At 42.8% G+C, this 25761-nt stretch overlaps 1 protein-coding gene across 3 annotated transcripts in view; it reads right to left on the bottom strand.

The window, feature by feature from the left end:
• Window positions 1-290: 290 nt before the first annotated feature.
• The window catches only part of ANKRD13A (ankyrin repeat domain 13A), a 30448-nt gene continuing 4977 nt past the window's right edge, over window positions 291-25761 (bottom strand). Inside the window, exons 2-15 of one of the 3 annotated variants that reach the window (XM_014867792.3) lie at window positions 20571-20703; window positions 19632-19756; window positions 17176-17221; window positions 15878-16021; window positions 15030-15219; window positions 11091-11157; window positions 9688-9769; window positions 8703-8764; window positions 7834-7964; window positions 6917-7074; window positions 6117-6230; window positions 4704-4864; window positions 3060-3127; window positions 291-2353 (exon numbers count right to left, since the gene is read on the bottom strand). In XM_014867792.3, the coding sequence (XP_014723278.2) occupies window positions 2158-2353; window positions 3060-3127; window positions 4704-4864; window positions 6117-6230; window positions 6917-7074; window positions 7834-7964; window positions 8703-8764; window positions 9688-9769; window positions 11091-11157; window positions 15030-15219; window positions 15878-16021; window positions 17176-17221; window positions 19632-19756; window positions 20571-20703 (1677 nt within the window). In that variant the 3' untranslated portion in view covers window positions 291-2157. Of the gene's footprint in view, window positions 2354-3028; window positions 3128-4703; window positions 4865-6116; window positions 6231-6916; window positions 7075-7833; window positions 7968-8702; window positions 8765-9687; window positions 9770-11090; window positions 11158-15029; window positions 15220-15877; window positions 16022-17175; window positions 17222-19631; window positions 19757-20570; window positions 20704-25761 lie in introns of all 3 variants that reach the window. The other 2 variants (XM_014867791.3, XM_044775700.2) reach the window with 2 other exon arrangements.

The following is a 25761-nucleotide window of genomic DNA, read 5'->3' as shown; positions in this document are numbered from 1 at the left end:
AGGGACAGTCACTCAGAGATGTGATGTTGGCTTGGCTTCCCTTACAACACAAGAGCCAGTCCACCGCCAGGAGGGCTGCAGAGCGTCTCAGAGCAGCGGGACGCTGGCTGGCTTTAGTTCCCACTTGAAATGAGGAGCACAGAGTGTGTGAACTGTGACGGGCAGGAAGGCTGAGAGGAGTGTGTCGCCTTTGTAATATACAACTGAGCACTGGGAGAGCGTGCTCATGTTCCAATAATGTGCACAGCAGGAATGTGGGTACATTCAGTGACCAGAGAAACAGACTCAAAGACTGTCTAGAATACCGTACAAGCACCCTCTAGGGAGGCGGTCTTTATTTGCATTTTAAGAGAGTGAACACATAACATGAAAAACACCGGGACAGGTTTACAAAATGCTCAGTCCCTTTTTAACTGACTTCCTGGGAAGAAAGTCAAAGACAGCAGAAGCAGAACAATGGAACGCAAACACGGAAATTACCTACAATTCACCTTAGTGAGGAAACGGTGCGGCCTAATTGTGGCCATTCCCAAGAAGTGTCTTCACTCAAGGTAAAGGCCAAGTAAACAAAGTGCCACGTGTGTATCTGAAACAAACGCGATGCTGCAGACACTGGCCTCGTGTGCAGAGAAGGAACTTTGGTCAGCCCATGACAAAAAGGCAGATAGTTCTATGGAATCAAAGCAGAATTCTTTGTGACTAGGAACGCTTTACTGGCGACACCAAGTGTGTGATACAGACGTCAACTGGAACAGTAGTTTATGTTTCTCTTCCCATCCCAAAAGACGCCAACAGATAGGAAACTGCCGCAGAACAGAGGAGGATATTGTTTAGTGGGTGATTTCAGTGCAGCCTGTGGGAATGAATACACGGGTGGGCGGAGTGCGGGTGCCCTCGGCTGCATTCCCCAGGGTCCTATATGTTGTGTGATGGCTATTTACAGAAGGGTTAGATAAAATAGTTAACTACTAAAGGTATCCAAAAAAGGCCTCAGAAAATCTGGTTAAAATGTATAACCTTGTATTGCTATTGATGGGAATAGTCGTTTTTATATCTCTTAAAAATAATAAAAAGATTCTGTTAAAAAATATATTTATCCAGAAAGATGCTGAACTCTAAAAAGCAACGTGGAATCCTCCTTTTCCCTTTTGGATACACAGCCACTGAGTTCCGTTGGTGGCTCCCTTTCTAGTTTCAAGTCCAGCCCTTCCTCTGAAGCAAGCCTGGGGTGTGCGGTGGGGTCTTCCTGGGCCTCTGTGCGGAATCCCTTCACTAGAGGAAGCGTGGAGCACGCACCTGGATTGCTTCTCTGCCATTCTGATCTTCCGGCCAGCCTGCCGCTTCAAGAACCAGCCCCAGGCTCTCCTAGCTGCTCCTTTAGGGCCAAGATTAGCTGCCTTGGGTTGAGCCTGGAGGACCCTCTCTCAAAGGAGCTGCAATCCCATCCCTCGGTAAGTGGAGTGAGGCGGTGGGAACTATTAGTAATTTTTAAGGCTAAGGCAACATCCGTGGTCATTTGTTTATCTTAATTTGATGCAAATAGTTAACCCTAATCTAAAATAGATTCTGTACAGATATCCTCTTTGACTTTAGCTGGGGGTGGAAGGAATGGAATCAGGTGGAAATGGAGGAGGAATAGTGACGGTGTCCTAGAAACCCTGTATAAAGGTAAAAATAAAAGAGCAGATCGGCACAGATTACCCATTTCTTTGGTGAACTGTAAAGAAGTGTCTCATAAACTCGCACTGACCATACTCTACAAAGGCTGCTGCTCTCGTATATAAAAGCACCCTGACTCTGCAATCAGTGGTTGTGTTATTACTCCTTGATAAAAATTAATCTACAAACCTGCGGGGATTGGGGTTTATATCTAAAGCTGGTAGTAAAAATGTGACCTGCAAGCCAATACAGCTAATGGAAAGTGACGAAGCTCTCCTCCCCTTAGCCTGGAGGTGGGGCCTGCCGGTCCCCAGCCGTCACCCGGGAGCATCATGGATGGGCCTGGGAGTCCCTGGTCCTGCACCTCTGCGTAGAAAGGGAGCAGCTGCCCTCTGCTGCGTACGTGCGAGGTGCGGTCCCTCGGCCCCCCGCCCTGGTGCCACGGCACTCGTGTGCAGCCCAGAGCCTCTGCTTCGTGTGGCCCCTGGGCAGAAAGGTCTACTTCTCGGTGAGGGACAGCTGTAAGACTTGCTGGAGCTCCGCCTCCTCCTGCCGGAGCTGCAGCTCCCGCTCCTCCAGCTCTTTGGCAGAGAGCTCCATGGCCAGCTGCAAGTCGCTATCGAAACGGCTTGTCTCGCTGGAGGCATCAGGGCACAGGCCTTCTGAGCTGCTGAGGAGGCTCTCCTGGATGGCCCTGGGTTAGAAAAAGAGGGGCAAAAGAACAGCGATCACCATCGTCATCCTGGCAGCAGCAGCAACTACATTTCTTAACTGCTTCTGAGTGCACGCTGTGCCAGCCTCTGTGCATGCTGCCGTTCAATCCTACATAACTCTGGGGGTGCAGGCGCTGTATACAGGTGAGAAACCCAAGGCTCGGAGGTTAAGAAACCTCCCCAAGACCACCCAGCTCCTAAGGGATGGGGCTAGGAAATGAACTTGGATCTGTTTTAAAGCAAAACCCAAGTTCTTCAATAGGTTTTCATATATGCCCAAAGTACAGGAAAATGCTTTCTAAAATGCATCTTTCCGGGTTTCCCCTTTAAAAAAAAAAAGATAATCTCTGTAGCTCTTCCCTGAAATGTCATCATCCTTAAAATTGTCTGAACTTCCCAGTGAGGGCCTCTAGACCCCATGTAATCATGCGTTCTTCGTAGATCAGCCCAATCAGCAGACATTTACTCAGTGCCTTTCCGCCATGGCACTGGCCTGAGAACTGGTCGGCAGTTCTATCGCGGTTCCTGGAAACTCAGCCACCGAGAGTATAGAGCTATTCTGCTGAGTAGCTGCCATAAGAAGCAGCAGGAAGGCTGACGCTTCATCAAGTCTCTCCTGCCAGGCCTGGTGCTGATGTACTGAGACCTGTGCCAACCTTGGCTTAATCACTGAGTCACGTCAGTCACCTCTCATACTGGATGTCGTAGGCATGTGTCTGGCCGATCCCTCCATTAAAAGCTGGTCCTGAAAGTTCCTAGGAAAAGCAGATGTGATCATGATCACCTCTTAGAAGGAACAGATATACTGATAAGGAAGAACAAAATTAACGATACTGACATGCCCATTATTGATAGGCTGTGTGAAAAACTAACAGGGACTTGGATTATGTCTAAAATGGCACCAGAATGTCAGGTGGTATATGGGACAGTAGCCTGATTCACAGCTACAACCTTCTCATACTTGACAAAAAAATCAATCTATTAAAAACAGCTAAGTTGAAATGAACAAAGCAGGTAATTCTTTTAGAGCAAGATTAGAATACACAATTCAGTATTTGTCGTCTTTGACTTTGGCAACTTCCCTTTCCCAAATTTATGGTCAACAAGGTTTATGTAGACATTGGGGGAAAAAATAAGCTCACTTATATGGGGAAAGGAAAAGCATACTAGACTAACAGTGACCTCCAGGGGCTTCATCTTCTCCCAGGGGGCTTCCTGAAGAGAATATGCTGGCTCTGGGGTCTGGCCCTTCGCCCAGCGGCCTCAGAAAACTGAAAGGCTCTAAGAATGGGTCCATGGGAAGTGCCTGGGGGTGGGGAGGACTCACATTACCCAAGCTCTGAGGCTCAAGAATAAAACCAGAACACCAAAAACCTGAGCTGGGAGTGGGAACCACTGTGAAAGCTTAGCAGCCCCCTGAGGGCGGGGGCGGGGGCTGGGGCTGCTTCACCAAAGAATTCTCAGCACCTGGTGCAGAGCCTGGCACAAAGCTGGCACTGTGCAAGCATCTGCTGAATGAACGATGGAAGGAAGGAGGAAACCAATGAACAAATGGGCAGCAGGAGCCCAGGACCCACAGCACTGGAGGCAGAAGCAGACCCCGCGCTCATCGAGCCAGGAAGCCACAGGAGGGAGGGGACGGCAGGAGCGCATGTTAGGGGCGGAGGACCTCAAGCACTGGACTGTCTCAGGCAGGTGAGGCCTGGGGGAAGAGCCACAGAAGACAAAAGCAACTCCTTTACGTTAGCCTGGCCTACCCTTAGCCCTACTTTTAGCTGAAGACTCAGCGAGAGGTTGGGATTCTACCCCTTACGACAGAATAAAACATTTGAGCAAAACAAAATTTTAACAGTCAACCACCATTTTCATCACACACTTACTGAGCAACCACAACACAATGATTGGTCTTCCTTGGGGAGGAAACTGGGATTAAAATCCACATATCTTCTTATGAGACTACTGACACACAGATAATATTCTAGGGAAAATATGATGGGGTAAACTAGCAAGAATTTACTGTTTCAGTACCAGAAAATTAAATTAAACGGCACACTCCTGAAGATGCATGATCGTTAGCTCTCTGGGGGAATGTGAGGAAAAGGAGTCTGTCAGGAGACATCCTGTGAATGATGCTGACTGGGGCTAGGCAGATGGTCTCAGATAATAAGCTTTTGTAAAAGACCAGGTGCATAAAATATAAACTAATCTATGCAAATATCATGAATGTGCCAAACACGTCATTGAGAGTAAGTCTCTCAGGTTACCCAAAAACTGAGGCCAAACCGGAGGGGAAAAGCTCCCAAACCCGGCCATTTGTTCTGGTCAATGCACCTGGTTTCTGCTGGACTCCAACAAGCTCTGCTGGATGGCAAACTGCATTATCTCGTAATCTTCGTCCTGCAAATGCACGTTCCTGCCATTGTCTTGGACGTGATAAGATTCCGGGATTTCAAACACAGACTGATCAACCTCAAAGTTTGTGACGGCGGAAGCTGAAACAGACAGGGTGACAGTCCAGCGCCTGAGTAAAATAAAGCTCCACTCCAACTTTTTATAAAAATTTTTTTAAAAAATGAAAACACTAAAATCAAGGTTTGCTACTATGTGAGAGAGATTCTAAGGAAGAATAATCTCAACAGAGAAAAGTACCAGAATACTGCTTTTTTCTTTGTGCTTTATTTTTTTTCAGTCATAAAATTAATACTCATAAAAACAATACAGAAGACTGTAGAATGAGAAGTGAAGATCTCCCCCTACACCCTTTCTCCTGTTTCCAAATCCCAGAGGTAACTAGTGTACATGGTGTGGCCTTTGAAGGATGTGACGTGTATACACTTTGAAGGATGGGTGTGTCTGCGTGTGTATATAAACAGACAGTCACCAATGTGTCTTTTTATTTTTTCCTTTTTTATTATGAAATATAAGAGAGTATATAAGACATCTATAAACTTGAATTAAGAATGATACTGACAGGGGCTGGCCCCGCGGCTGAGTGGTTAAGTTCATGCGCTCTGCTTTGGTGGACCAGGGTTTCACCAGTTCAGATCCTGGGCATGGACCTAGCACCACTCATCAAGCCACGATGAGGCAGCGTCCCACATAGCACAAACCAGAAGGATCTACAACTAGAATATACAACTAGGTACTGGGGGGCTTTGGGGAGAAAAAGGAAAAATAAAATCTTAAAAAAAAAATGATACTGATAAAACAAATGCCTGTGTATCCTTCAACGAGCCTAAGACACAGAACACTATTTGACTGCAATAAAAACTGGAAAAAATTCCATTATGTTTCTATATACTAGCAATGAGTACCGCAAAATAAAGAAAATAAATCCATTTACAATAGCATCCAAAATATGAATTGGATTGATGGTAAAGGAGCCTGAGGAAATTTTGGGGGATGACAGAAATGCTCTCTGTCTTCACTGTAGAGGTGGTTACGTGGGTGTATTTATTTGTCAAAATGCATTGAACTGTCACACTTAAAATGGGAGCATTTTATTGTATATACATTACACTTCAATAAAGTTGTTTTTTACGAATATGCTGTCTTTTTAATACAAGTGGGGTCATACATATTCCACAAGTTATTTTTTCACTTAATCGAAACTCAATCTAAAATTTTTTTCATTCAGCACAAAAGATCTACTTCATAAGATACCCTGATCTCAAGCTGAATAATTAGTATATTGACTGAATGTATGAATTTTTTAAAAAAATCACAAAACTCATCATTTTTTACCTGAATCAGCCTGGGTCCCTTCCGAATTTTGAGATACAGTTTCTTCAGCAGTGCTACAGCCATTAACGTTTCCAAATGTGATCCGTGCATTTAAGACGTGAAACAAGGGAATTTCTAACAAAATAAAAGCTTTTATAAATAAACTGTACTGAGAATAAGAATAATAGCCATCTTTTACTGAGTGCTTTCTGGGCTAGTACCATGCCAAGTACTTTCTATAAGTATGATTTCATTTAATCCTCTTAACAACCTTTCCCAACATACAAGTGGGAAAACTGAAATTCAGAGAGGTTAAGCAGTTTTTCCTAGATTACAGTGAGTAGGTAATCGAGCCAGAATTCAAGTGCCATGAACACATAACTATCCAAAATTTAAATTCCTCACAAGTAATCTGTATTATTTCTGGTATTAGGCATACTAGTTCAGGTCTTAAAACATATTTACGTATCAAAGGACCTTGGTGTCAACTGTCTTCCTCAAATAACTATCTAATTTGAAGTTTCACTGAAGTAAGATTTGACATTAACACGTGAAGGTCACATTTTTATGCCTTGTATATTTGTCAGCACCATCTGTAAACGGAACTGATGGCTGAGGAATTTCCTAATTTTGATATGCAAAATGAACCAAGAATCATGACACTTCTTTAAAGCAAATTAAACTAGGGCTAATTCTGACCTCCTCTGTTATGTCTAGTGTATGCTGCTTTTGCCTAAGTGCTCCAATTTCCTGAAGCACGGCATGTCATCCACGAAAATGGGCCGAACCTACAGATGCTCCTGTGGTTTCTTTAACAGTACCTATTTTGACAGGAAATCCGGGTGGAAATTCCAGTTTGATGAAATCTCTCAGTCTTGCAAAATGAGCGCTAGTTCGGGCCATTAGGTCAATGATGGGAATGACCTGCTCCACGAGAGAGAGAGGAAACTCCTCACACATCCAGAGCGTGGCTTTAAACCTGCAGGATTGGACCAAGACAGGACTGAGGTCCCCTCCACCAGACGGGGAAACTGAACTCCTTCTGTGCCGTGGGCTAGACAACGCCAGCTTCCCCACTCCACAGTCTTCCCAGTGACCTTACAGCTCTGAACTCGGAGCTACGAAGAGACTAGAACCACAAGCAATTCAGACCACTCTGAAATCTGCCAGTCAGGAAATGACAGCCCTACAACCTCCCCCTGCAACAGCCTGAACTGACAGCAAGCACAAAAACACTGACAGCTGGCAGGAACCGCGTCACCTGACCGGCTGAAGCTTGTTGACAGTAAGAGCAAAAAAATAAGAACATAGATTGGATACAAGAATTCCTATTTGGAGAAGGGCTAATAATATGAGCAATCTACTGTTAGCTTTCATCAGATAAAGTAATTTAAAATTATTTTTGAAGGAAGGGGCTAGAAGAAGGACTGATCATGACACCATAAAACAGCACAACTTCTGAAACGAGTAAGAACCGTAAGTTAAAAATGGCCACTGAGGGGCTGGCCCCATGGCTGAGTGGTTAAGTTCACGCGCTCCGCTGCAAGAGCCCAGGGTTTCACCGGTTCGAATCCTGGGCACGGACATGGCACCGCTCATCAGGCCACGCTGAGGCGGCATCCCACATGTCACGACTAGAAGGACCCACAACTAAAAATACACAACTAGGTACCAGGGGGCTTTGGGAGAAAAAGGAAAAATAAAGTCTTAAAAAAAAAAAGGCCACTGAATCTCTTACTTTTGTGTTCTGATCGTCAGCTCTTTCGGCCTTCCGATGTCCCTGTCTTTCAGATCGAACTCTTCATTAAAGTACTCGTCAGGCGTGATGGCTGTGGGGTTGTTGGCGGTGGCACATTCTGTGGTGAGGTCCTGCTGAGCCAGAACTCAGGGGAATAAGAAATGCCAAACAGCGCTCACAATGGGGGCGCACGGCACTCAGTCTCAGGTGCGCACGTTAACCAGCTACACATCAGGAGGCTCAAGTTGTTAGCGTTTTTCTTACTGCACTGAACAAGAAAATCTACAAAGGTGTTACCAGATGACACGGCAAGTCTAATGGATTTCTCCACTTCAAAATATTTCTCCACTATCCTTTGCATTTTTATCTCCTGATTACAGAAAGGAAAAAAGAGAGAGAGACCTAGAACTATCTGAAAGAACATGAGATCTCGAAGATCTAGAGTCCCCCAGCTCTGTCACTCTCTAGCCTGTGACACTAGAAAGATAATTTCATTTTTCTGGCCCTCAGTGACATCCAGTGTAGCAATTTCATATAGTTACTGTGAAGATCACGTAAGAAAATGTTAAAGGTGCTCTGTTAAAATGTAAAGTCCTGAGTCCTTTTTAAGTCCATTTTTATAGAGAAGTCCTGGTTTATAACAGATGAGAGAGGCAGCGCCTGACTTCTATAATCACTATCACGCCTCTAAAATCTTTATTTTAAAAAAACTCACTCATCTACTTCTCTTCCAAAAGAATATCTCAAATTCCAGCTTGGGAGCCTTTTCAAAGAGAGCAGCCTGTCAGGATTCAGTAAACGCCGTCACAAGCACAGAAAAGTCACCTCCTTTCTTTAAACTGCGCCAAAAGCGCGTTGCTTCAACTTACCCCTTGAGCACCGAACTGGTGTTCCACAGTCCCCAGCAAAGATTCCAGTGGGTTCCTGTCCGCTACAGAGGAGGCGAAAGTTTAATGTCTAATGTTATACCTTACTTGTGACTACAGAAAAAGATTCTCATCCTATTTTAAAGTTTCTGATCCAAGCCACCTGCATTAGGAAATCCATTTATGGACAGGCTGATGAAATGATCCACCATGACCGTCAACTAACTTATCCTTCTTAGGACACTTTTTATTAGGCTCTAGTCATTCTAGATGAATGACAGTTACAAGAATTAAAGCAGAAAAGTAGAAAGAGTTTGGATTTAGGAGTGAGCCAGAGCTGGATTCCCATCTCACCTTGGCTGGTCACTACCCATGTGTCCCGGGCCTCAGATTCCTCATCTGTGAAACTGGAGTAATAGTCATGGTGGTGACGGTGGTAAACAATTCCTTCGGGCTAGCCACACACTGCAGGCAGCGTTCTAAAGGTTTACGTGTGATAACTCACCTAATCCTCTCAATAACTCTAAGGAAGGTCTGGAAGCACCTCCATTCCACCGCTGAGGGAACTGAGGCACAGGGGGCAGGTAACTTCACAAGGCCACAGAGCCAGCCACGGGCAGAGCAGGGATATGGCAACCACATATTGGCAATGTGCTGGCTCACAGCCCAAATTCTGTCCAAATCTTTCCTTGTGATAGTTTGGACTAAATCACTCATTCTGGTGATAAATAATCTCCAACATCCTTATCTACTTTTTCAGCCGGATCCAACAACTGTTCTTCATAACACATAAACAAGCCTTCATAAATGGCTTTAATTACACCTAAGCCAACTAAGGGGAAATACCTCCACGAATGAGTCAGACTAAGGGAATTTTTGTAAAATGGAAGTCAGAGTTAGGATTAGCACAACCCGATCCCATTAACCCCAAACCTAACACAGCCAACAAAGGCTCTCTCTAGGAGAAAAAAAGTGGGGGGAGCGTTACCTTTGTATCTCTTTTTCTCTTCCTCGGTCAGATGCTCTGTCCGTATTTTGGTTATCACACTCACATTGTTTACTGTGTAAACCTTGAGAGACGTGTGCAAAAGAAAACAGTGACACAGGGAATCAAAACTCCAAAACTAAGCATAGCAAGAGCAAGAATGCTGAAGCAAAAAAAAAGAAAAAAAAAAAATCCAGCCAAATAAAAATGAGAAATGGTTAACAATCATGAGGACCTTCAGAGAAAATACACAAGCTCTCAATTTAGAAATGCATCAGCGTTACTTTGCATCTCTGACAGTTTTAAATACCAAGGAGTCGACAGCGACAGGCTGCATCTTCCTACTTGCCCTTCTGCTTGCTAAACACTTTCCAACGAATGTCCTGCAATTTGGGCCTCCCAGCTGGACTGCTACTGTGCTAAGCGACCCCAAACTTGCATCGTATACTTCTACTGACTGGTGGTAATCTTACAGTAGGACTGACCTAGACAGCCACCTGCTGGGCAGAAGGAGAAAGGAATGAACACAAGGGTCTCTACACTCAGAAGATTAAGAGAAAACCAGCAAGTCACTATTTTAAAGGTATTCCGTATACTGACAAAAAATTATTTTAACTGCCAGAGTTGATGCTCTGGTATCCAGGCTGACTGAGGAACATGGGGGTCTGGATAATCAAATATCACAGTTAAGAGAATTCACCGTATGTGCCAGACATGGATTCCCAACGTTCCAGGAGTCAGCGGACACGCTCAGCACTGGCACAACTGTTTCTCAATGTGTCTTGCTGAGCACGACGTAAGCTTTCTCTGCTCCCTCAGAGGATCCTGCGGCGCCGGGCTCCGTCTCTGTGAGCCGTGAATCCCGGCTGTACTGCACGGCTGGGAAGGCCAGGAGCAGAGCTTTCCAGCTGACAAAATGCCAGGCGCCACTACGACAACTATTTTCTAAATTCACTGAGGTCATGTAAGGGGGCTGCAAGGCTACTGGTTACAATTAGGCTGACTGAAAAAACAAGGACTCATAAAAGCTACTTTAAGAGAGATATATATATATATTTTTTTTAACCAACTCAGGTTATAAAAAAAGATGAACAAGCATGTTAAGTCTAATCCTTTTTCTTTTCTCTCTTTTTTTTAAAGAATTAAAGGAATTGTCATTCCAGGACAATTGGTACCTGTACTCATTTTTCTACAACCCTGTTTCTCTTTGGCATAACTAGAGACCTCCTCAGGACCTGCTATCCCATTTTCTGAAAGTCAAGATAAAAATCCAAGTGAGAGACACTAGACAGTCCTTATTCCCCAGAGCATCTCCATGGCACGGATGCATGACAAAATCTGTACAGACTCATTTGCATAGAAGCTAAATAGCTATATTAAATCTTATTTTAAGAGTTTCCTTTTACCTTTGCTTCGTAACCATTAACAACTTCTGCTTTATCTGTCCTCCAGCCCCAGAATCCGGATTTAGTTCTGATAAAAAGTGAACACCACAAATTTCTACATGTACAATATGCCATTCAGATTTATCCCTGCAGCCTTTACAGCTTTTTCCCCCAGCTTAAGTTAGTGAAGAACACTTGGAAATTATGGTCCTGTTGTCCACAAAAGGATGCTATCAATGACAGATGGCTTAAGCATCCCCCACCCCCCTCCCAGTTATTAATCAATTTGCCTCACCCCTGGCATAGAAAGCCTCCATTCTTGGCTTCTTTACAAAAACTGCCAGCATAGGCGACAAAGGTGGTGACATTTATTGGACAGCTGTCCTAACGAAGTGAGTGAAGATGACCAGCGTCCAAGGGCTCGCCACAAGGTGGCATCTGGGGCAAAGCATTTATCTGGGGCATCTGAAACATGGGCAGGGACGTCAGCCGCTCTATCCCCATAAGCAGCCATGTCTCAATCGAGGAATTCTTAGAACGACAAGGCGCAGGCCGCCCTGCTCCTCGGGAGACAGCGGCTGGGGCGGGGACTCCTCACTGTGGCGAGCTGCTCGTGGGAGCCAGCGCTGCCTGCACAATGGCCTGGGAGTCAGGCGTCTTAGCAGGTTTGGTGCAGCAGTGAGGAAGGATGTTAAAAGCAGTTTTGCAGCCCGGCCATCGATTCCAGCTCTGTGGAACTGCTTTTAAAGGGGCCCAGCATTCCGGCGGCAGCTGCAGCGTTGGTAAAGTGCCCAAAAAGCCAGTTATTCAACTCAACACACTCCTGGAAAAAATGCACTTAGGAACCAAGAGCGGCCAAGAGGCTCTGATTCTTTTTCAAAGCAGCTTGGCCTTGGAAAGGCTGCAACTCACAGGGGAGCCCTGGCCAGCCCGCCCCTTTGTCTAGGACATCACATCCTGGCTCCGTTGGGACTGCTGCGCTTGGCCCCGTGTAGGGCAACTGCCTGCCTCCTGCTCTGACCCCGCAGTGAAGTGGGACGTCAGGCAAGAAGCAGAAATGGTGGCAGGTTAGCCAACTCACAAAGAAGGTATGTGGCTATCTGCATTTTGTGTTTCCGAACCGTTTGCTTTTCTTCTAACGGGATTAGGTAAATGAAGTTAGTCCAGATGGGGTATAATGAGTTGTGTGTGTACTATAGCCCATCCGAGAAGGGGGGACCAGAGCTTTAATTTTCCTGTTAGTTGTACACAATTTGTGCAGCATGACCCGTGGAGGGACAGAGAGAAATCCTAAAGGGATTATGCCAAATGCTAGCTCTCTCCAATTTACATTTCAGAAGCAAAATAACAATCCTGGGGACAGGGGGTTGGGGACGGCACCAGATTGATTAACAAACCAGAGTCCCCTTTGAGTCATCCATAATTGACAATCACGATATTCCTTTCAGTTAATGAACTCAATCCCCAGTTCCTTGTCTTTCCCGAAGTCACTCGATAGTTTGGCACGGGAAATACTCATTTTATGGCACATGGTCTTCTGAGGTACCAAAGGAGGCCTGGGTCCGCTCCACTCCATCCTCACGTAGGCTGAGAAGACAGAGCTGCACTTTTCTCCCTGGAAACGGCCACGCTCCTCACTCATGTGTGTCTGCTCTACCGGCTCCTGGCTGTTCCACTTCTTTTGCCATTTCCACTCCTGACAGCAGTTACTTACTAAACTCAACGTCTACACCTTATTTTAAAACCAAGATTCTAGCAATTCCTTGGCCCTGATGAACTGTACATGCACAGGCATCTGAAGATGACAGAAGGACACCCAGCTTCCCTTTTTGCCATTTTCATCTTTGCCTGTCTCGACTGAGACCGCCACACCAAAGGCCACTTAGCAGGAGCTGTGACTTGGAGGCAGCTACACAATTTAAAGGCTCTGAAGGTGGCAGGGAATGTCTTGTTTAAGGTGGGCAGAGCATAATCTTTCAGTGAAGAGAAAGATCCAGACTGCATCCAGGGGGTATATACTGGCCAGCCAAATATTCATGCGGGAAGGGGATTAATTTGCAAGCATCAAGCTCCAAGTAAGAGATTAGAAGAAAGAAATGGATGAAAATGGCTCTCATAAAGCAAGAGAGCCACACCTTCCCAGTTCAATCAAACGAACACTCACACCTCCAGGAAGATGTAGGTATGTACCATTTTTCTACCAGCAAACCTCACTTGCGTGGCTCAAATCCTTGCTTGATTCACAAGCTCACTGATCACATATTTAATTCTGAGCACCATAAAAAAAAGCAGCTGTCTTCTAGAAATTCTCTTGCAGCAACCCACTGTCAGTTGCAAAAGGAGGGTTAGCTTGAACCACACGAAAACCCTGTGACCATACAAATACAAAATGTGCCTTAGTCCTCAGCACAAACGGAATGGGCCATCACTTCCCATCTACACTCAATGGAGTAACAGCCAGTAACCGCCACACTGTCTTCATAAAGTACATTTTACAACAAACAATGACTCTAGCAACTCTGCTGATGAACTAGAGGGAACAGTGGCTCTTCTCATGACAGCCTAGAGTCGCGGACTTCAGAGACTTCATCTCTAGATTCACTCCTTTTTCTCTTTCAGCTGAGGAAACAGAAACCCAGAGAGATTAAGCCACTTGCCCAAAGCCGCACAGTTAGTTATTAGCCCTGCCGATGGCGCTCCGTCCTTCCACCTCTCATTTCCACTGCTGGGCTGTGCCAGCGAGGGCGGCCTCCTCTATCTTCCAGCTTTACCAACACAGCCCTACCTTCAAGTGCTCTCCCTGTCTGCAGAGGTGCACACTGAAGCCTGGAGATGTCTTCCCAAGACCCTTCCAGGTAAGGCCACGGTCAGTCCCTAAACCTTGCTGTCCCTGGAAGACAACAGCTGTCACCCGGCAAGGCCAGTGTGAGGAGGCTGGCAATGATCCTGCCTTAGGGAGGGTGCCACCAGCAAAGCAGCGGCATACCTGGCGTTTTGCTTTCGTCTTCTGCTACCAACAGATCTCCTGATTTCACAGCTCAATCTAAATTACAGGAAAAGGGCATTTACCGAGCCTTATGTTTGACTAAACAGAAAACTTTCAGTTTTATTCATAAATTTTATATTGGAAACAAGAAAATAAAAACAGAGGACAGTTAGTATATTCATTAAGAGAAAAGAAAGTTTGAATCTAGGACAATAGTGTCCTTGTCAGCTGAGGCTATGCTGCTGTGGCTGACAGAGGGCTGGATGTGACATCCTAGGCAAACATGCAGGGCTCACACGGACTCCCTCACAGTGTGCTCTACGGTAGAAACACAGGCTAACACCAGTGATAGCCTCTGCTTCCCTTACAAAGGCCCTCCACGCCTCTGCGCGGCCTAGAGGCAGCCAACCAGAAACAGTGTTCTCCTCCAGGTTAACCACGGCACAGACCTCTCCAGAGTTTTCTTCAGGTAGAGTCTGGAATAGAACTGAAACCCCTCTAGACTCTTGCTCTAAACTATTAGGTCTCAAGGTGGGGGAAAGAACCACACTTAACTATCTGATAACCATGACTGTGACTGACTACTATCAGTATAACCACATTCAATACTGGATCGATTCTAGCTTCCAGAAACTCACAGCTCCACGGTTTGGGACTAGGGAGTATTGTGGATCTTCAAACACCAAAAAGTGAAAAAAAACAAAATTCAAGTAAAACCCATTAGAAAGGGCCCATAAAAGATTATGAAGACATTTCTCCAAGACTTAACCAATGTGCTATAAAAATGATGTATGATGGAGGATGTCAGCTATGGTTTCTATTTCGTTAGAGCAGAGATCAACTTTCAAACCCACTAGTGTTTATAAAGCCATATTAGAAAAATCCCAATCCACCCATAATTTCCAATTAATATATACATGCCACTACAGACAGTAAAGGGATTAGACATTAAAATGCAAAACCTAAATTCATACCTTTCAAAAGCAATATTTTTAGTATCGAGGCTGGTGTTAATGACTGGGCTTGTGAGTCGCCTCTCAACTTCCCTCCCTTTTGGCTTCATCAAGTCCAGAGTGAGGCGCTCCATTTCCTGGGAAAGGTCAAAGTGTTCAGTGGTGACCACTTTGTCATCATGGTTGACTTCCATCAACTCCGCCCAGTTGTCTGTTAATGGAAACCAGGGCGTGACTAAGAACAATGCAAGGAAGATGCAGAAATGAGGACGCCTCATATGGTAAAATACATCATTTTTCAAATTCTCCCCCCAGGTGCTAGCTGCTAAAACCTGAAGATTATTATCGATTACCCACTTGCACAGGGATTATCTGACCAGCTTTCCACAACTCCCAGGAGGCTCTAGGACATCTTCCCCAAAGATGCAGACTTAGTTTAAAATGATATGCATTCTTTGTTAGCAACACATTTCAGCTGTACTTTTTTAAATATATGATTCCATAATTATTACAAAATATTTACGTACAACATTGGGCTAGCCATGCCATTTCTCACTCTCCGTTAGGAGTGCCATGCCCTATTATGGAGAGAATATAAAGAGATACACCACAGTCTTGTACTCAGAAGAACTGGAGACAAATACTTGTCAAAAGGGTACAGTGTCGGGTGGTAAATAATAAGTACGAGAGAACTATCCAGACAGGAAATAAGATACAAGAATTGAAAGCTGAACAATTAGTAAAAATAACAAAAAAACACATGCCCCAGACAGGATCAGATAAGGCACATGAATTTGAACACATTTTGAGAGTGAAAAAACACTCTGCAACTTAGCACGAGCAGTGATTACTAGAATGGAATCACTTACCTTCTCCCTTAAATATAAAACTACGCCTCCCTCTTATCCAGCTCATGTTCTCAAACCCCAGCAACGTGATGTCGACACGCAGCTTGGCACCACTTTTCCAAATGCGACAGACATCATTCGGGCATATTCTGGAAACCAAGGGCACTGGAGAAGAGAAGTGTACTACTGAGAAAAACCCAATGGCCAAGCAGAACACCCAGGCCCAGGAAATCAGGATTCTGAATTTAACAAAAGGATAGCAGTGGCAAGATGGCAACCATCATATAGAACTGGACTTGGCTCCCACACTTATGATATAGGAAGTCACTCTTAAAAATGGACCTTCTGTTCTACAGCTCTTTATGAAAGTACAGATCGATGTCTTGTCCAGAGAAAACTCTAAATGGATTTCCCAGGAGTAGACTCAATCCCACAATGAACCCTCTTATTAACTGCCATCAGGGCTAGAGCGTGTCCATCTGGCCTTTCTCAATCGCATATGCAACCCTCACCATATGGCTGTAGCCTACCATATTGTCATATCCACCATTCAAAATATCAAATGTCTAAAATGTGCTGCTTTTTCACAAAGCCTGAAATCAGAGTGATTATTTGCATTAGAAAAGAACCCATTACTTTCACAGAAGAATCTGAAGTTCTCTTCTTTTATATACTTTTTACTTCATTTAAACATTCATAACAAATATGCCTTCTTGCCGGAAAGGGAAGTCTGGAAGTGAAAATAGCTAAAACCTGGGTGTTAGGAGCTGTCTTTAACTGATGGACAAGAAATAAAAGTAGAACACTGATGAAAATTATTGTCAATTTGCCTTACATAAGATTGTGGAGAAATACATCCATTTTGTAAAAAACAAGCTATTCCAATATTCATCTTATCTTCTTCCTTAGAATAACAAGTTTAGAAGAATCAAGTTGAAACATGAGGAAATTAACTAAATTATGGTAAAGCTACGTACTAAAATTTTAGCCATTTAAAGTGACATTTTTAAAAACTAATAATATTGATAAATGTCAGCTATAAGTGACAAAAGGAGGAGACAGAATTGTATCATATTTATGGATGCTTGGAAGAAAAAGTCCTATGCATGGGGGAAAAAACTGGAAGGAAAACACCCAAAGCATTAACAGTAATTGTGCTTAAGGTGGACTATCAGTGACTGTTTTTCCTTATTCTTATCCATGCATTTTCTAAATTAAAAAAAAGGTATATGTGTAACTTTAATAAAGGGAAAATAAACCTACATTCAGGCTCAATAAATTTGCAAACAGAAATAAATTACCAGCCCACAGCCACTCACCCCAGCTGGTGAATTCCCATTTCATCTGCACGTAGAAATCCGGAGCCTAGAGGACAAAGGTTTAAAATAAATTACCCTTGGCACTATTAAATAAACACAAGCAGAGTAAGAGTTGATAGGGTTTAAAAAGGGGGAGAAGGGGAGAGAACAGAGAAAATAAAAAGGAACGTAAAGTATAAACCCATCAAAATAGACGTTTATTTTACGTTCAGGCTGCTATTTCGTCTTGATATAAAATATGTCTAGACAGTTAATACGGTTACCTGAAAGCAACAAGGTTGGAGAGGGATAAAATCAAATCTGATTTAGGGCTCAACCAGGTTCCTAACAGTAGCAGAAAGAGGAGTCTGGGAGGACGGCTTAAACACTGCCACGCAGTGTGGGTGACAGGCTACTCCAAGCAAAGAGGAGGGGCGTGGATTCCATCTATTCTATCCCATCTGATCTACCGGGAGCTTGGCTATAAGAGGCTCCTGGCTGCCGATTTATGGGACCACTCTGTGAAACAGAAATAGGCTGCTAGACATCACTTCCCCAGGAAGTTGATTTTCCCCTCCAGTTAACAGAAGACTTTTGCCCCCACTTTCCTCTTAAACTTTTAGAATTTGGCTTTTTGCAGTTTGACTCCACCAGAGCAGCCCTGTTTAGGATAATTTTCTGACCCACCATGAACTCTCACAGAAGGTTCTTGGAGAGCTACTTAAGAAATCCCACAGTAACCACCCAAGAAGAGAAATGCTAGAAATTCTAGGTGTTTTTCTTTTCTGAGGAAGACTAGCCCTGAGCTAACATCTGGCACCAATCCTCCTCTTTTTGCTGAGGAAGACTGGCCCTGAGCTAACATCTGTGACCATCTTCCTCTACTTTATATGTGGGACGCCTACCACAGCACGGCTTGCCAAGCGGTACCATGTTCACACCCAGATCCGAACCCACAAATCCCAGGCCGCCGAGGCGGAACATGTGCACTTAACCGCTGTGCCACCGGGCCGGCCCCATAGGTGTTTTTCTGTTCTCTCCCACCCCCAAGGCTTTGCCTTGATTTTCTAGAAGCCCAGGGCAGGAAGACCAAGAATCTACCCTAGAGTAAAACCAGCCAGGATTCCAATAATGGGCAAAGACACTGTCCAAGCGGCAGCCAATAAGAAAGGCGGGCATATTTTAAAGAGACACAGTTGAAAGACAAAATGTCAACAACAGCCTCTGATTCGAAAAACACACAGGTCATTTATGGGCTGTCTATAACTGCAAGCAGAGAATACAATTTAATGAAGTTCATTGCCATGGATCAATACAGGTAAAAAAATAAAATCTTTTACACTGAATTTTTAAAATGAAGGGTGACCTCACGTTAAATAAATCATTTTCTGTTTTTTCAAATGGCAAGTGATGTTTTTAGTTCCTCCTACAGTAAGTTAGATAAGAAAACAATAAATCCATGTGATCTTTGCACATTCAAATACATACCTAGCCAAAAACAATGCATACGACTATTTCGTACTTCACGGATGGTTTCATTACAGCATATGAAAAATGACTATCTTGGGCATGATTTAGCTTGAGTTTCATAGAAATATATTTTTTAAAAAGAGTGCTCAGATAATGAGTGGTAATTTTCTTACTTACAGCAAAATTTTTCCTCTCAACCAAGCTGTTAATTTTTCTTAGGAAATGTGTTTTGACTAAAGTTGTAAAGCCGATTTATCTAGCAAATATCTTTGAAGATATTTTGGAGAGTTCATTTCTGTACTTAATAAATGACATGAAAATTGAACCACTGGTACTTTATCATCTCCCGCTGCCCTGGGAATACTGCACATGGTTGACTGATAAGACGCTTTTTGCAGTAAAAAAAGATTATCTGAAGAATGGCAACCATCATCCAAAACAATCTGTGAGCCCAGAAGTAAAGTTTTTGAAGAAAGGTCTCTAAGTGTCACGGGGCCCAGACACTTAAGTTCACAAGACAGATAAACGGCCTCAAAGCCAGTAACTGTAAATAAACCAAGGCAATGGGTTAAAAGTCACAAAATGCTAATTGCTAGAATGATAGGATGGGCAAGGAGAAGTTGCACACGGACCTCTGAGCCTCAACAGGCCGTGAAAATCCCTGCACGGTAACTGATGCTCATCACAATTTCCCCAAGATGACCTATGCTCAGGATGCTACTCTTAAGAAAACAGGCACCTAGACAAATTGTTTGATGTCTGTTTGTCTTAAGGTATAATTTTTAAATAGCACTTAAAAGCGTAAGCCTTGTAACCTAGAACCATAATTTGTGAAAGACCTCATACCTTTAACAAGTCAGAGAGGCAAGGAATAATGCCATTTGGTACCCAATGTATCATATTCACGAATCATCTTCAGGAAGGCACACAAGGATGGCAAACTGCGTCTCCAGCTATTGTGTCAGCATTTAACTCAAATTATGGCAGGGCCACATTTTTACAGATACCTCGAGAATTTTCTGGAGCAGCTCAGGAACTCCTTCCAGGGCCATGGAGGTGTTGTGGTAGTCCCGATGTTGAAGAACTGTGTACACCATCTCAGGATCGCCAGTGCTCACGGCCTCATGTAAAACTGGAAAATAAAAAGGTCAAATTTCATCACCCAGTCTTCTCAGACTTTCTGACAAACTTTCCAAAGCCAGTCTGAAAACTATCTGTACAGATCAAAGACCAACATTTTCTACAAAGAGGGAGCGAGGCTGCAGTCCCACCTTAGTATTTACGACCATAACTGCTTATTGCTAGCTCTTAACTCTTAAATGAGTGGAAAGAGAAACAGAGCACTCCTGGCCTCTTGATCAAACCCCTTCCATCCTCCCTTCACCCCACTTGTCTTACCACTGGTGCTGAAATCCTGACAGTGTCTTCAGAGAGCTGGCTTTAACTAGGTGATTGTACAACTGTGGTGACATGTACATCAGACTTGTGTGTATCCTTGCTCAGTCAACACAAAATTACTCTGACCAATAGTAAGAGAGGTTACAAAATGAAATGCCAGGATTTCACCAGAAAAGGCTACTTCTAGCCATAATTTCTTTTTTATTTTGCCTACCCTGATGGATACACTGGAGTTATACCATCACATTCCTCAGGGGAAATCTGGGCTCCACACTCACGTATGGTGGAAAGGGTTTACACTGAGCACTGCTTTCTGGATGAGGAGTCACCCTCTACCAGGGCTTTTGGCCCAGGACACAATCTGGCCATTGTGCTGCAATCAGCCAGCAGCATCCGAGGCTCTCATCTCCACACCCCGGCCCCTAGTTCCAAGAGAGAAGAGTCTTAAGGTAAAGATGACTCTGAGGACAAGGATGATTGAGATTGGCCTTTATTCAGAAAGAGAAATCGAAATGAAAGCCTTTAAATTATTTTAAAAGTATACTTGCCTGTCCATCCCTCGCGATTTTCTTTTGTAACATCTGCTTTATGTCGGAGCAAGACTCTAGCAGATTCCAAATGTCCCAAAGACACAGCAAGATGCAATAAGGTTCGACCTCGTGGATCTAGAGCCTCCACATTCTGTGAAGTAAACATTGGCATTTACATAACTGGATACATTATACAAAAACACGGAAATGTGTTTGAGGGATAATAACTATAAAAATAGAAAATCGCATTTATACATTAATTGCAGCAATATATGGAAAAATGAATGCTTGCACATGGGCAGGGTTGAAATATGAATTTGGGGGCTATAAATAAAGATGACAGTTACTGAGTTCCTTTTTCTATAAAGTTAAGTGCCTAATAAATAAATGTTGCCTATAGGCCTCAGATCATCAACCATAACCTTAAGCTCTAAACAGCACTCAAAGTAAGTCTAAATAAGGCTAGGGGCTCTCATGAAATGCAACCACCCTGTGACATGAACGTGGGGGATTTCTCAAGCACGTATCAGCATTCAAGTCTAGAACAGGAAGTGCAAGACTTTAATCAAAACTGAAAGTACAGAAGATAATTTGGGTCAGAATAAAATTACATTCTCTAGCTGGATTCCCACCAAAACACCACTCTCGTTATTATGTATTGAGTTCCAAGTGCCCCGAAGTAGCAGCATCCACAGATCCTACAGACAATGGGCGTGGTCTGCCAGGTGTGTATGTGGACATATTCACAGAGAAATGAAACACGCACGCACACACACCATCTCGGTCCATTTCCCCTCGAGGGGTTATCTTCCCCATGCTAGACATACCCACTTAGCTTTTACTCTTTGTTCCTATTCTGGCCCTCCTTCCAGCACCCACACTGGGTCTCGAGACCCAAGTGGCAGTTTCTCTGGTGTGAGCTCAGTCTTAACAACCGGCACTGACTTCCAAAGACGGCTCTGAACGTTCTTCCAAGGACACGGTAAACTGCCATGGGACTTTTGGACTATAAAAACTTTTTACATGCCATAATACTTTTTAGAAAACATGTTTTATCTTGATTTGAAATGCTAGTTGTTGTGCAGGCATTAACAGCAGCCTCCAAAGCCTTCGAGAACCTGCCACTTACTGGCCACAGGGAAGGAAGGTAAGGAGGACTGTGGGTAAACAACTACTATCCAACAGCCATTGAACCTCCCTGTTTTGCTAATTGCATCCTGGCTACTGTGCAATGAAGACAGAAACTGTTATCGAGGAATAAAGAAGTGGTTGAAGACATTCTGCTAAGTGAAGAGGAGTCCTCCCGGACCAGTCCCTGGCCTCAGTGTGCTCTCAGGTGCTGACACACCCACATGTCTCCTGGAATAGGGCCCACACCACCACCCAGGAGTCCCTGCCTTTTCCCAAGGGTATGGCTTGTCTGTCTCACCAAAGAGATGGAGAATCCCAAAGGTTGGATCTAAGTTTTAGATTTCCTAGCTTCTGCCACTCTAGTCCCTAATTTGCATTAAATCATTTCTTTTTTTTAAAGTACTATGGCTAAAATCTATGAACTTCGTTGAAGATTAGCAGTAAAGAAATAATTAGCAAATTCATCATCTTCTTACACATCTATTTTCTTACCTATCAAGTTCAATCTATGTGAAAGGTGCTAAGTTCAGCACACTGCCTGACATAGAGATGCTTAACAAAATTTATCACACAAAAGGGGAAACGACTTACTGCAATTCATACCCCAGAACAAAATTAATGACTCAGAATAAGGATTAACACTCAAGCTCTTGGGAACCCCTTAGATATGATGTATAAAATCAAGGCCAAATACATTAAGTTGTGGACTTTTTTCCTCTTTTGGACCACAGAGAAAACCGTATGTGTGAGCCACACAGCAGCACACTTTGCATGGCTAATCATAACTTCAAAGTCCCCCATGCCTCTCTTTCTCATTTGAAAGGAGAGGAGGGAGGAGGAATGCTGTAATATGGTATGGTGACAATGTGATTAAAAACAATGCATGAATACAGATTAGAGTTGAAATTAGTGAAATGGAGGATAGAAAATTCATAGAGAAAAGTCAATAAAACCAGAAGTTGGTTCTTTGAAAATATCAACAAAATCGACAAGCTTTCAGCTAGATTGACCAAGAAAAAAATCAGGAATGAAAGAAGAGATGTTACTACCAACTCTACAGAAATAAAAAGTATTATAAAGGAATACTACAAAATGTATGCCAACATATTAGAGAACTTGGACGAAATGCACTTACTCCTAGAGAGACACAAACTAGCAAAACTGATTTCAGAAAAAATAGAAAATCTGAATAAGTTTATAACATGAGATTGAATCGGTAATTCTAAAAGTTCCCAGCAAAAAACTCAGGCCCAGATGGTTTCACTGGTGAATTCTACCAACCATTCAAAGAATTAATACCAAGTCTTCACAAATTCTTCCAAAGAAATAGAAGAGGAAGGAAACTTCCCAACTCATTTTGAACCCAGTATTATCCTGATTATGAACACATCACACACAAAAAAGAAAACTGCAGACCAATATCTCTTATGAATATAGAGGCAAAAATCCTCAACAATACACTAGGCAAAGCAAATTCAGCAATATATAATAAGGCTTATTACACACCATGACCAGATGAGATTTATCCCATGAATGCAACAGGGGGTTAACATCTGATAATCAATGTAATATACCATATCAATAGAATAAAATAAGAAACACATGATCATATCAATAGATGCATGCTGTGGTCTGAATGTTTGTGTCCCCCCCAAATTCATGTTGAAATCAGAAGCTCCAAAGATGATGTTATTAGGAAGTGGGGCCTTTGGGAGGTGCTTAAGTCATGAGGTGGAGCCCTCACGAATGGAATTAGTGCCTTTATAAAAGAGGCCCCAGAGAGCCTGGTAGCATCCCTCAGCCATGTGTGAGCACAGTGAGAAGGCACCTGCTATGAAATGGGAAGAGAGCCCTCACCAGCCACCACGCTGAATCTTCCACCAGCATGATCTTACACTTCCAGCCTCCAGAACTGTGAGAAATAAATTTCTGTTGTTTATAAACTACTCAGCCCAAATAGACTAAGACAATGCAGAAAAAGCATTTAACAAAATCCAACACCCCTTTGTGATTAAAAACAACCACCACCACAAAACACTCAACAAACTAGAAATACCTAGGAATAACAAACCAGGGAACTTCCTCAAAGGACATCCATCTATAAAAAAACCCATAGCTAACATCAGACAATGGTGAAAGACTGGATGCTTTCCCCGAGACAAGGAACAAAACAAGGATGTTCTCTTTCATCACTGCTATTCAACATTGTACTAGAGGTTCTAACCAGGGCAATAAGGCAAGAAAAAGAAATAAAAGGCCTCCAGATTGGAAAAGAAGAAGTAAAACTCTATTCACAAATGATATGATTTCATATGTAGAAAACCCTAAAAAATTCACTAAAAAACTGTTAGAACTAATAAATGAGTTCAACATCAATATGCAAAAATCTATTGTATTTCTATCCACCAGTAACAAACAACTCAAAAATGAAATTAAGAAAACAATTCCATTTACAATTGCATCAAAAAGTATAAAACATTTAGGAATAAATAACAAAAGAAATATAAAACTTATGCTCAAACTACAAAGCGTTGTTGAAAGAAATTAAGATCTAAATAAATGGGAAAACATCCTATGTTCATGATTCAGAAGACTTAATCCTGTTAAGATGGCAATACTCCCCAAAGTGTGCTACAGAGTCAATGCAATCGGTATCAAAATTTCAGCTGGCTTTTTGCAGAAACTGACTAGCTGGTCCCAAAATTCATATGGAAATGCAAGGAACTAAGAATAGCCAAAACCATCTTAAAAAGACGAGCAAAGTTTGAGGGCTTATACTCTCAATTTCAAAATTTATACACAAAGCTACAGCAATCCGGACAGTGTAGTACTGGCATAAGGACAGACGCATAAATCAGTGGGATATAATTTAGAGTCCAGAAATAAACTTACAAATTCATGGTCAATTGATTTTCAACAAGGATGCCAAAATAATCCAATGGGGAAAGAATAATCTTTTCAGCAAATGGTGCTTGAACAAGGGCTGATCACATGCAAAAGAATAAAGATTTATATATACCATATCTGAAAATTAGCTCAAATTTGATCACAAACCCAAATGTAAGAGCCAAAACAATAAAACTCTTAGAAGGAAACACAGGAGTACATATTTGTGACCTTGGGTAGGCAAAGCCTTCTTAGATACAATATCAAAAGCATAAGCAATAAAAGAAAATACAAATAAATTGTATTTGAATTTATACACTGAATATTAAAGACAGTAGAGCTGATGGGTTAAGAGGCCCTTAATAAAGAGCTTCTGCTGAGCACGTCATCAAAATGGAAAACTTCTAGACTTCAACTGATACCGTAAAAAAGTAAAAAGACAACCCACAAAATGGGAGAAAATATTTGCAAGTCATATATCTGATAAGAGGCTAGTATCCAGAATATATGAAGAAGCCTTAATGCTTAAGAATAAAAAGACAGCCCAATTTTAAAATGGGCAAAAGATTTGAATAGACATTTCTTTAAGGAAAGTATACAAATGGCCAATAAGCCCATGAAAAGATGCTCAAATCACAAATCATTAGGAAATGCAAATCAAAATCACGAGATATCACTTCAAGCCCACTAGGACAGCTACAATCAAAAAGACAGACAATGACAAGTATTCCCAAGGCTGTGGAGAAACTGGAACCCTCACACGCTGCTCGTGGGACTGTAAAATGGTGCGGCCACTTTGAAAAACAGTTGTGAGTTCCTCAAAAAGTTAAACATTGAGTGACCATATGACCTAGCAATTCCTCTCCTAGGTATATACCCAAGAAAAATGAAAACACACAACCATACAAAAACTTGTACACAAATGTGCATAGCAGCATAACAGCTAAAAAGTGGGAAAAAACTCAAATACCTATTAACTGGTAAACGAATAAACAAAATGTGGTCTATTCATACAATGGAATATTATTCAGCCATGAAAAGGAATGGAGTACCAATACATGCCACGATGTGGATGAACCTCAATAACATCATTCAAGTTAAAGCAGCCAGACACAGAAGGCCACATATTACATGATTCCATTTATATGAAATGTCCAGAACAGGCAAATCTATAGAGACAGCATGGAGACTA

Source organism: Equus asinus, chromosome 8 (genome assembly GCF_041296235.1).
Source record: "Equus asinus isolate D_3611 breed Donkey chromosome 8, EquAss-T2T_v2, whole genome shotgun sequence".
Classification (NCBI taxonomy): Eukaryota; Metazoa; Chordata; class Mammalia; order Perissodactyla; family Equidae; genus Equus; species Equus asinus.
The sequence above is the reverse complement of the archived record's forward strand: the minus strand, read 5'-3'. Positions and strand labels throughout refer to the sequence as shown.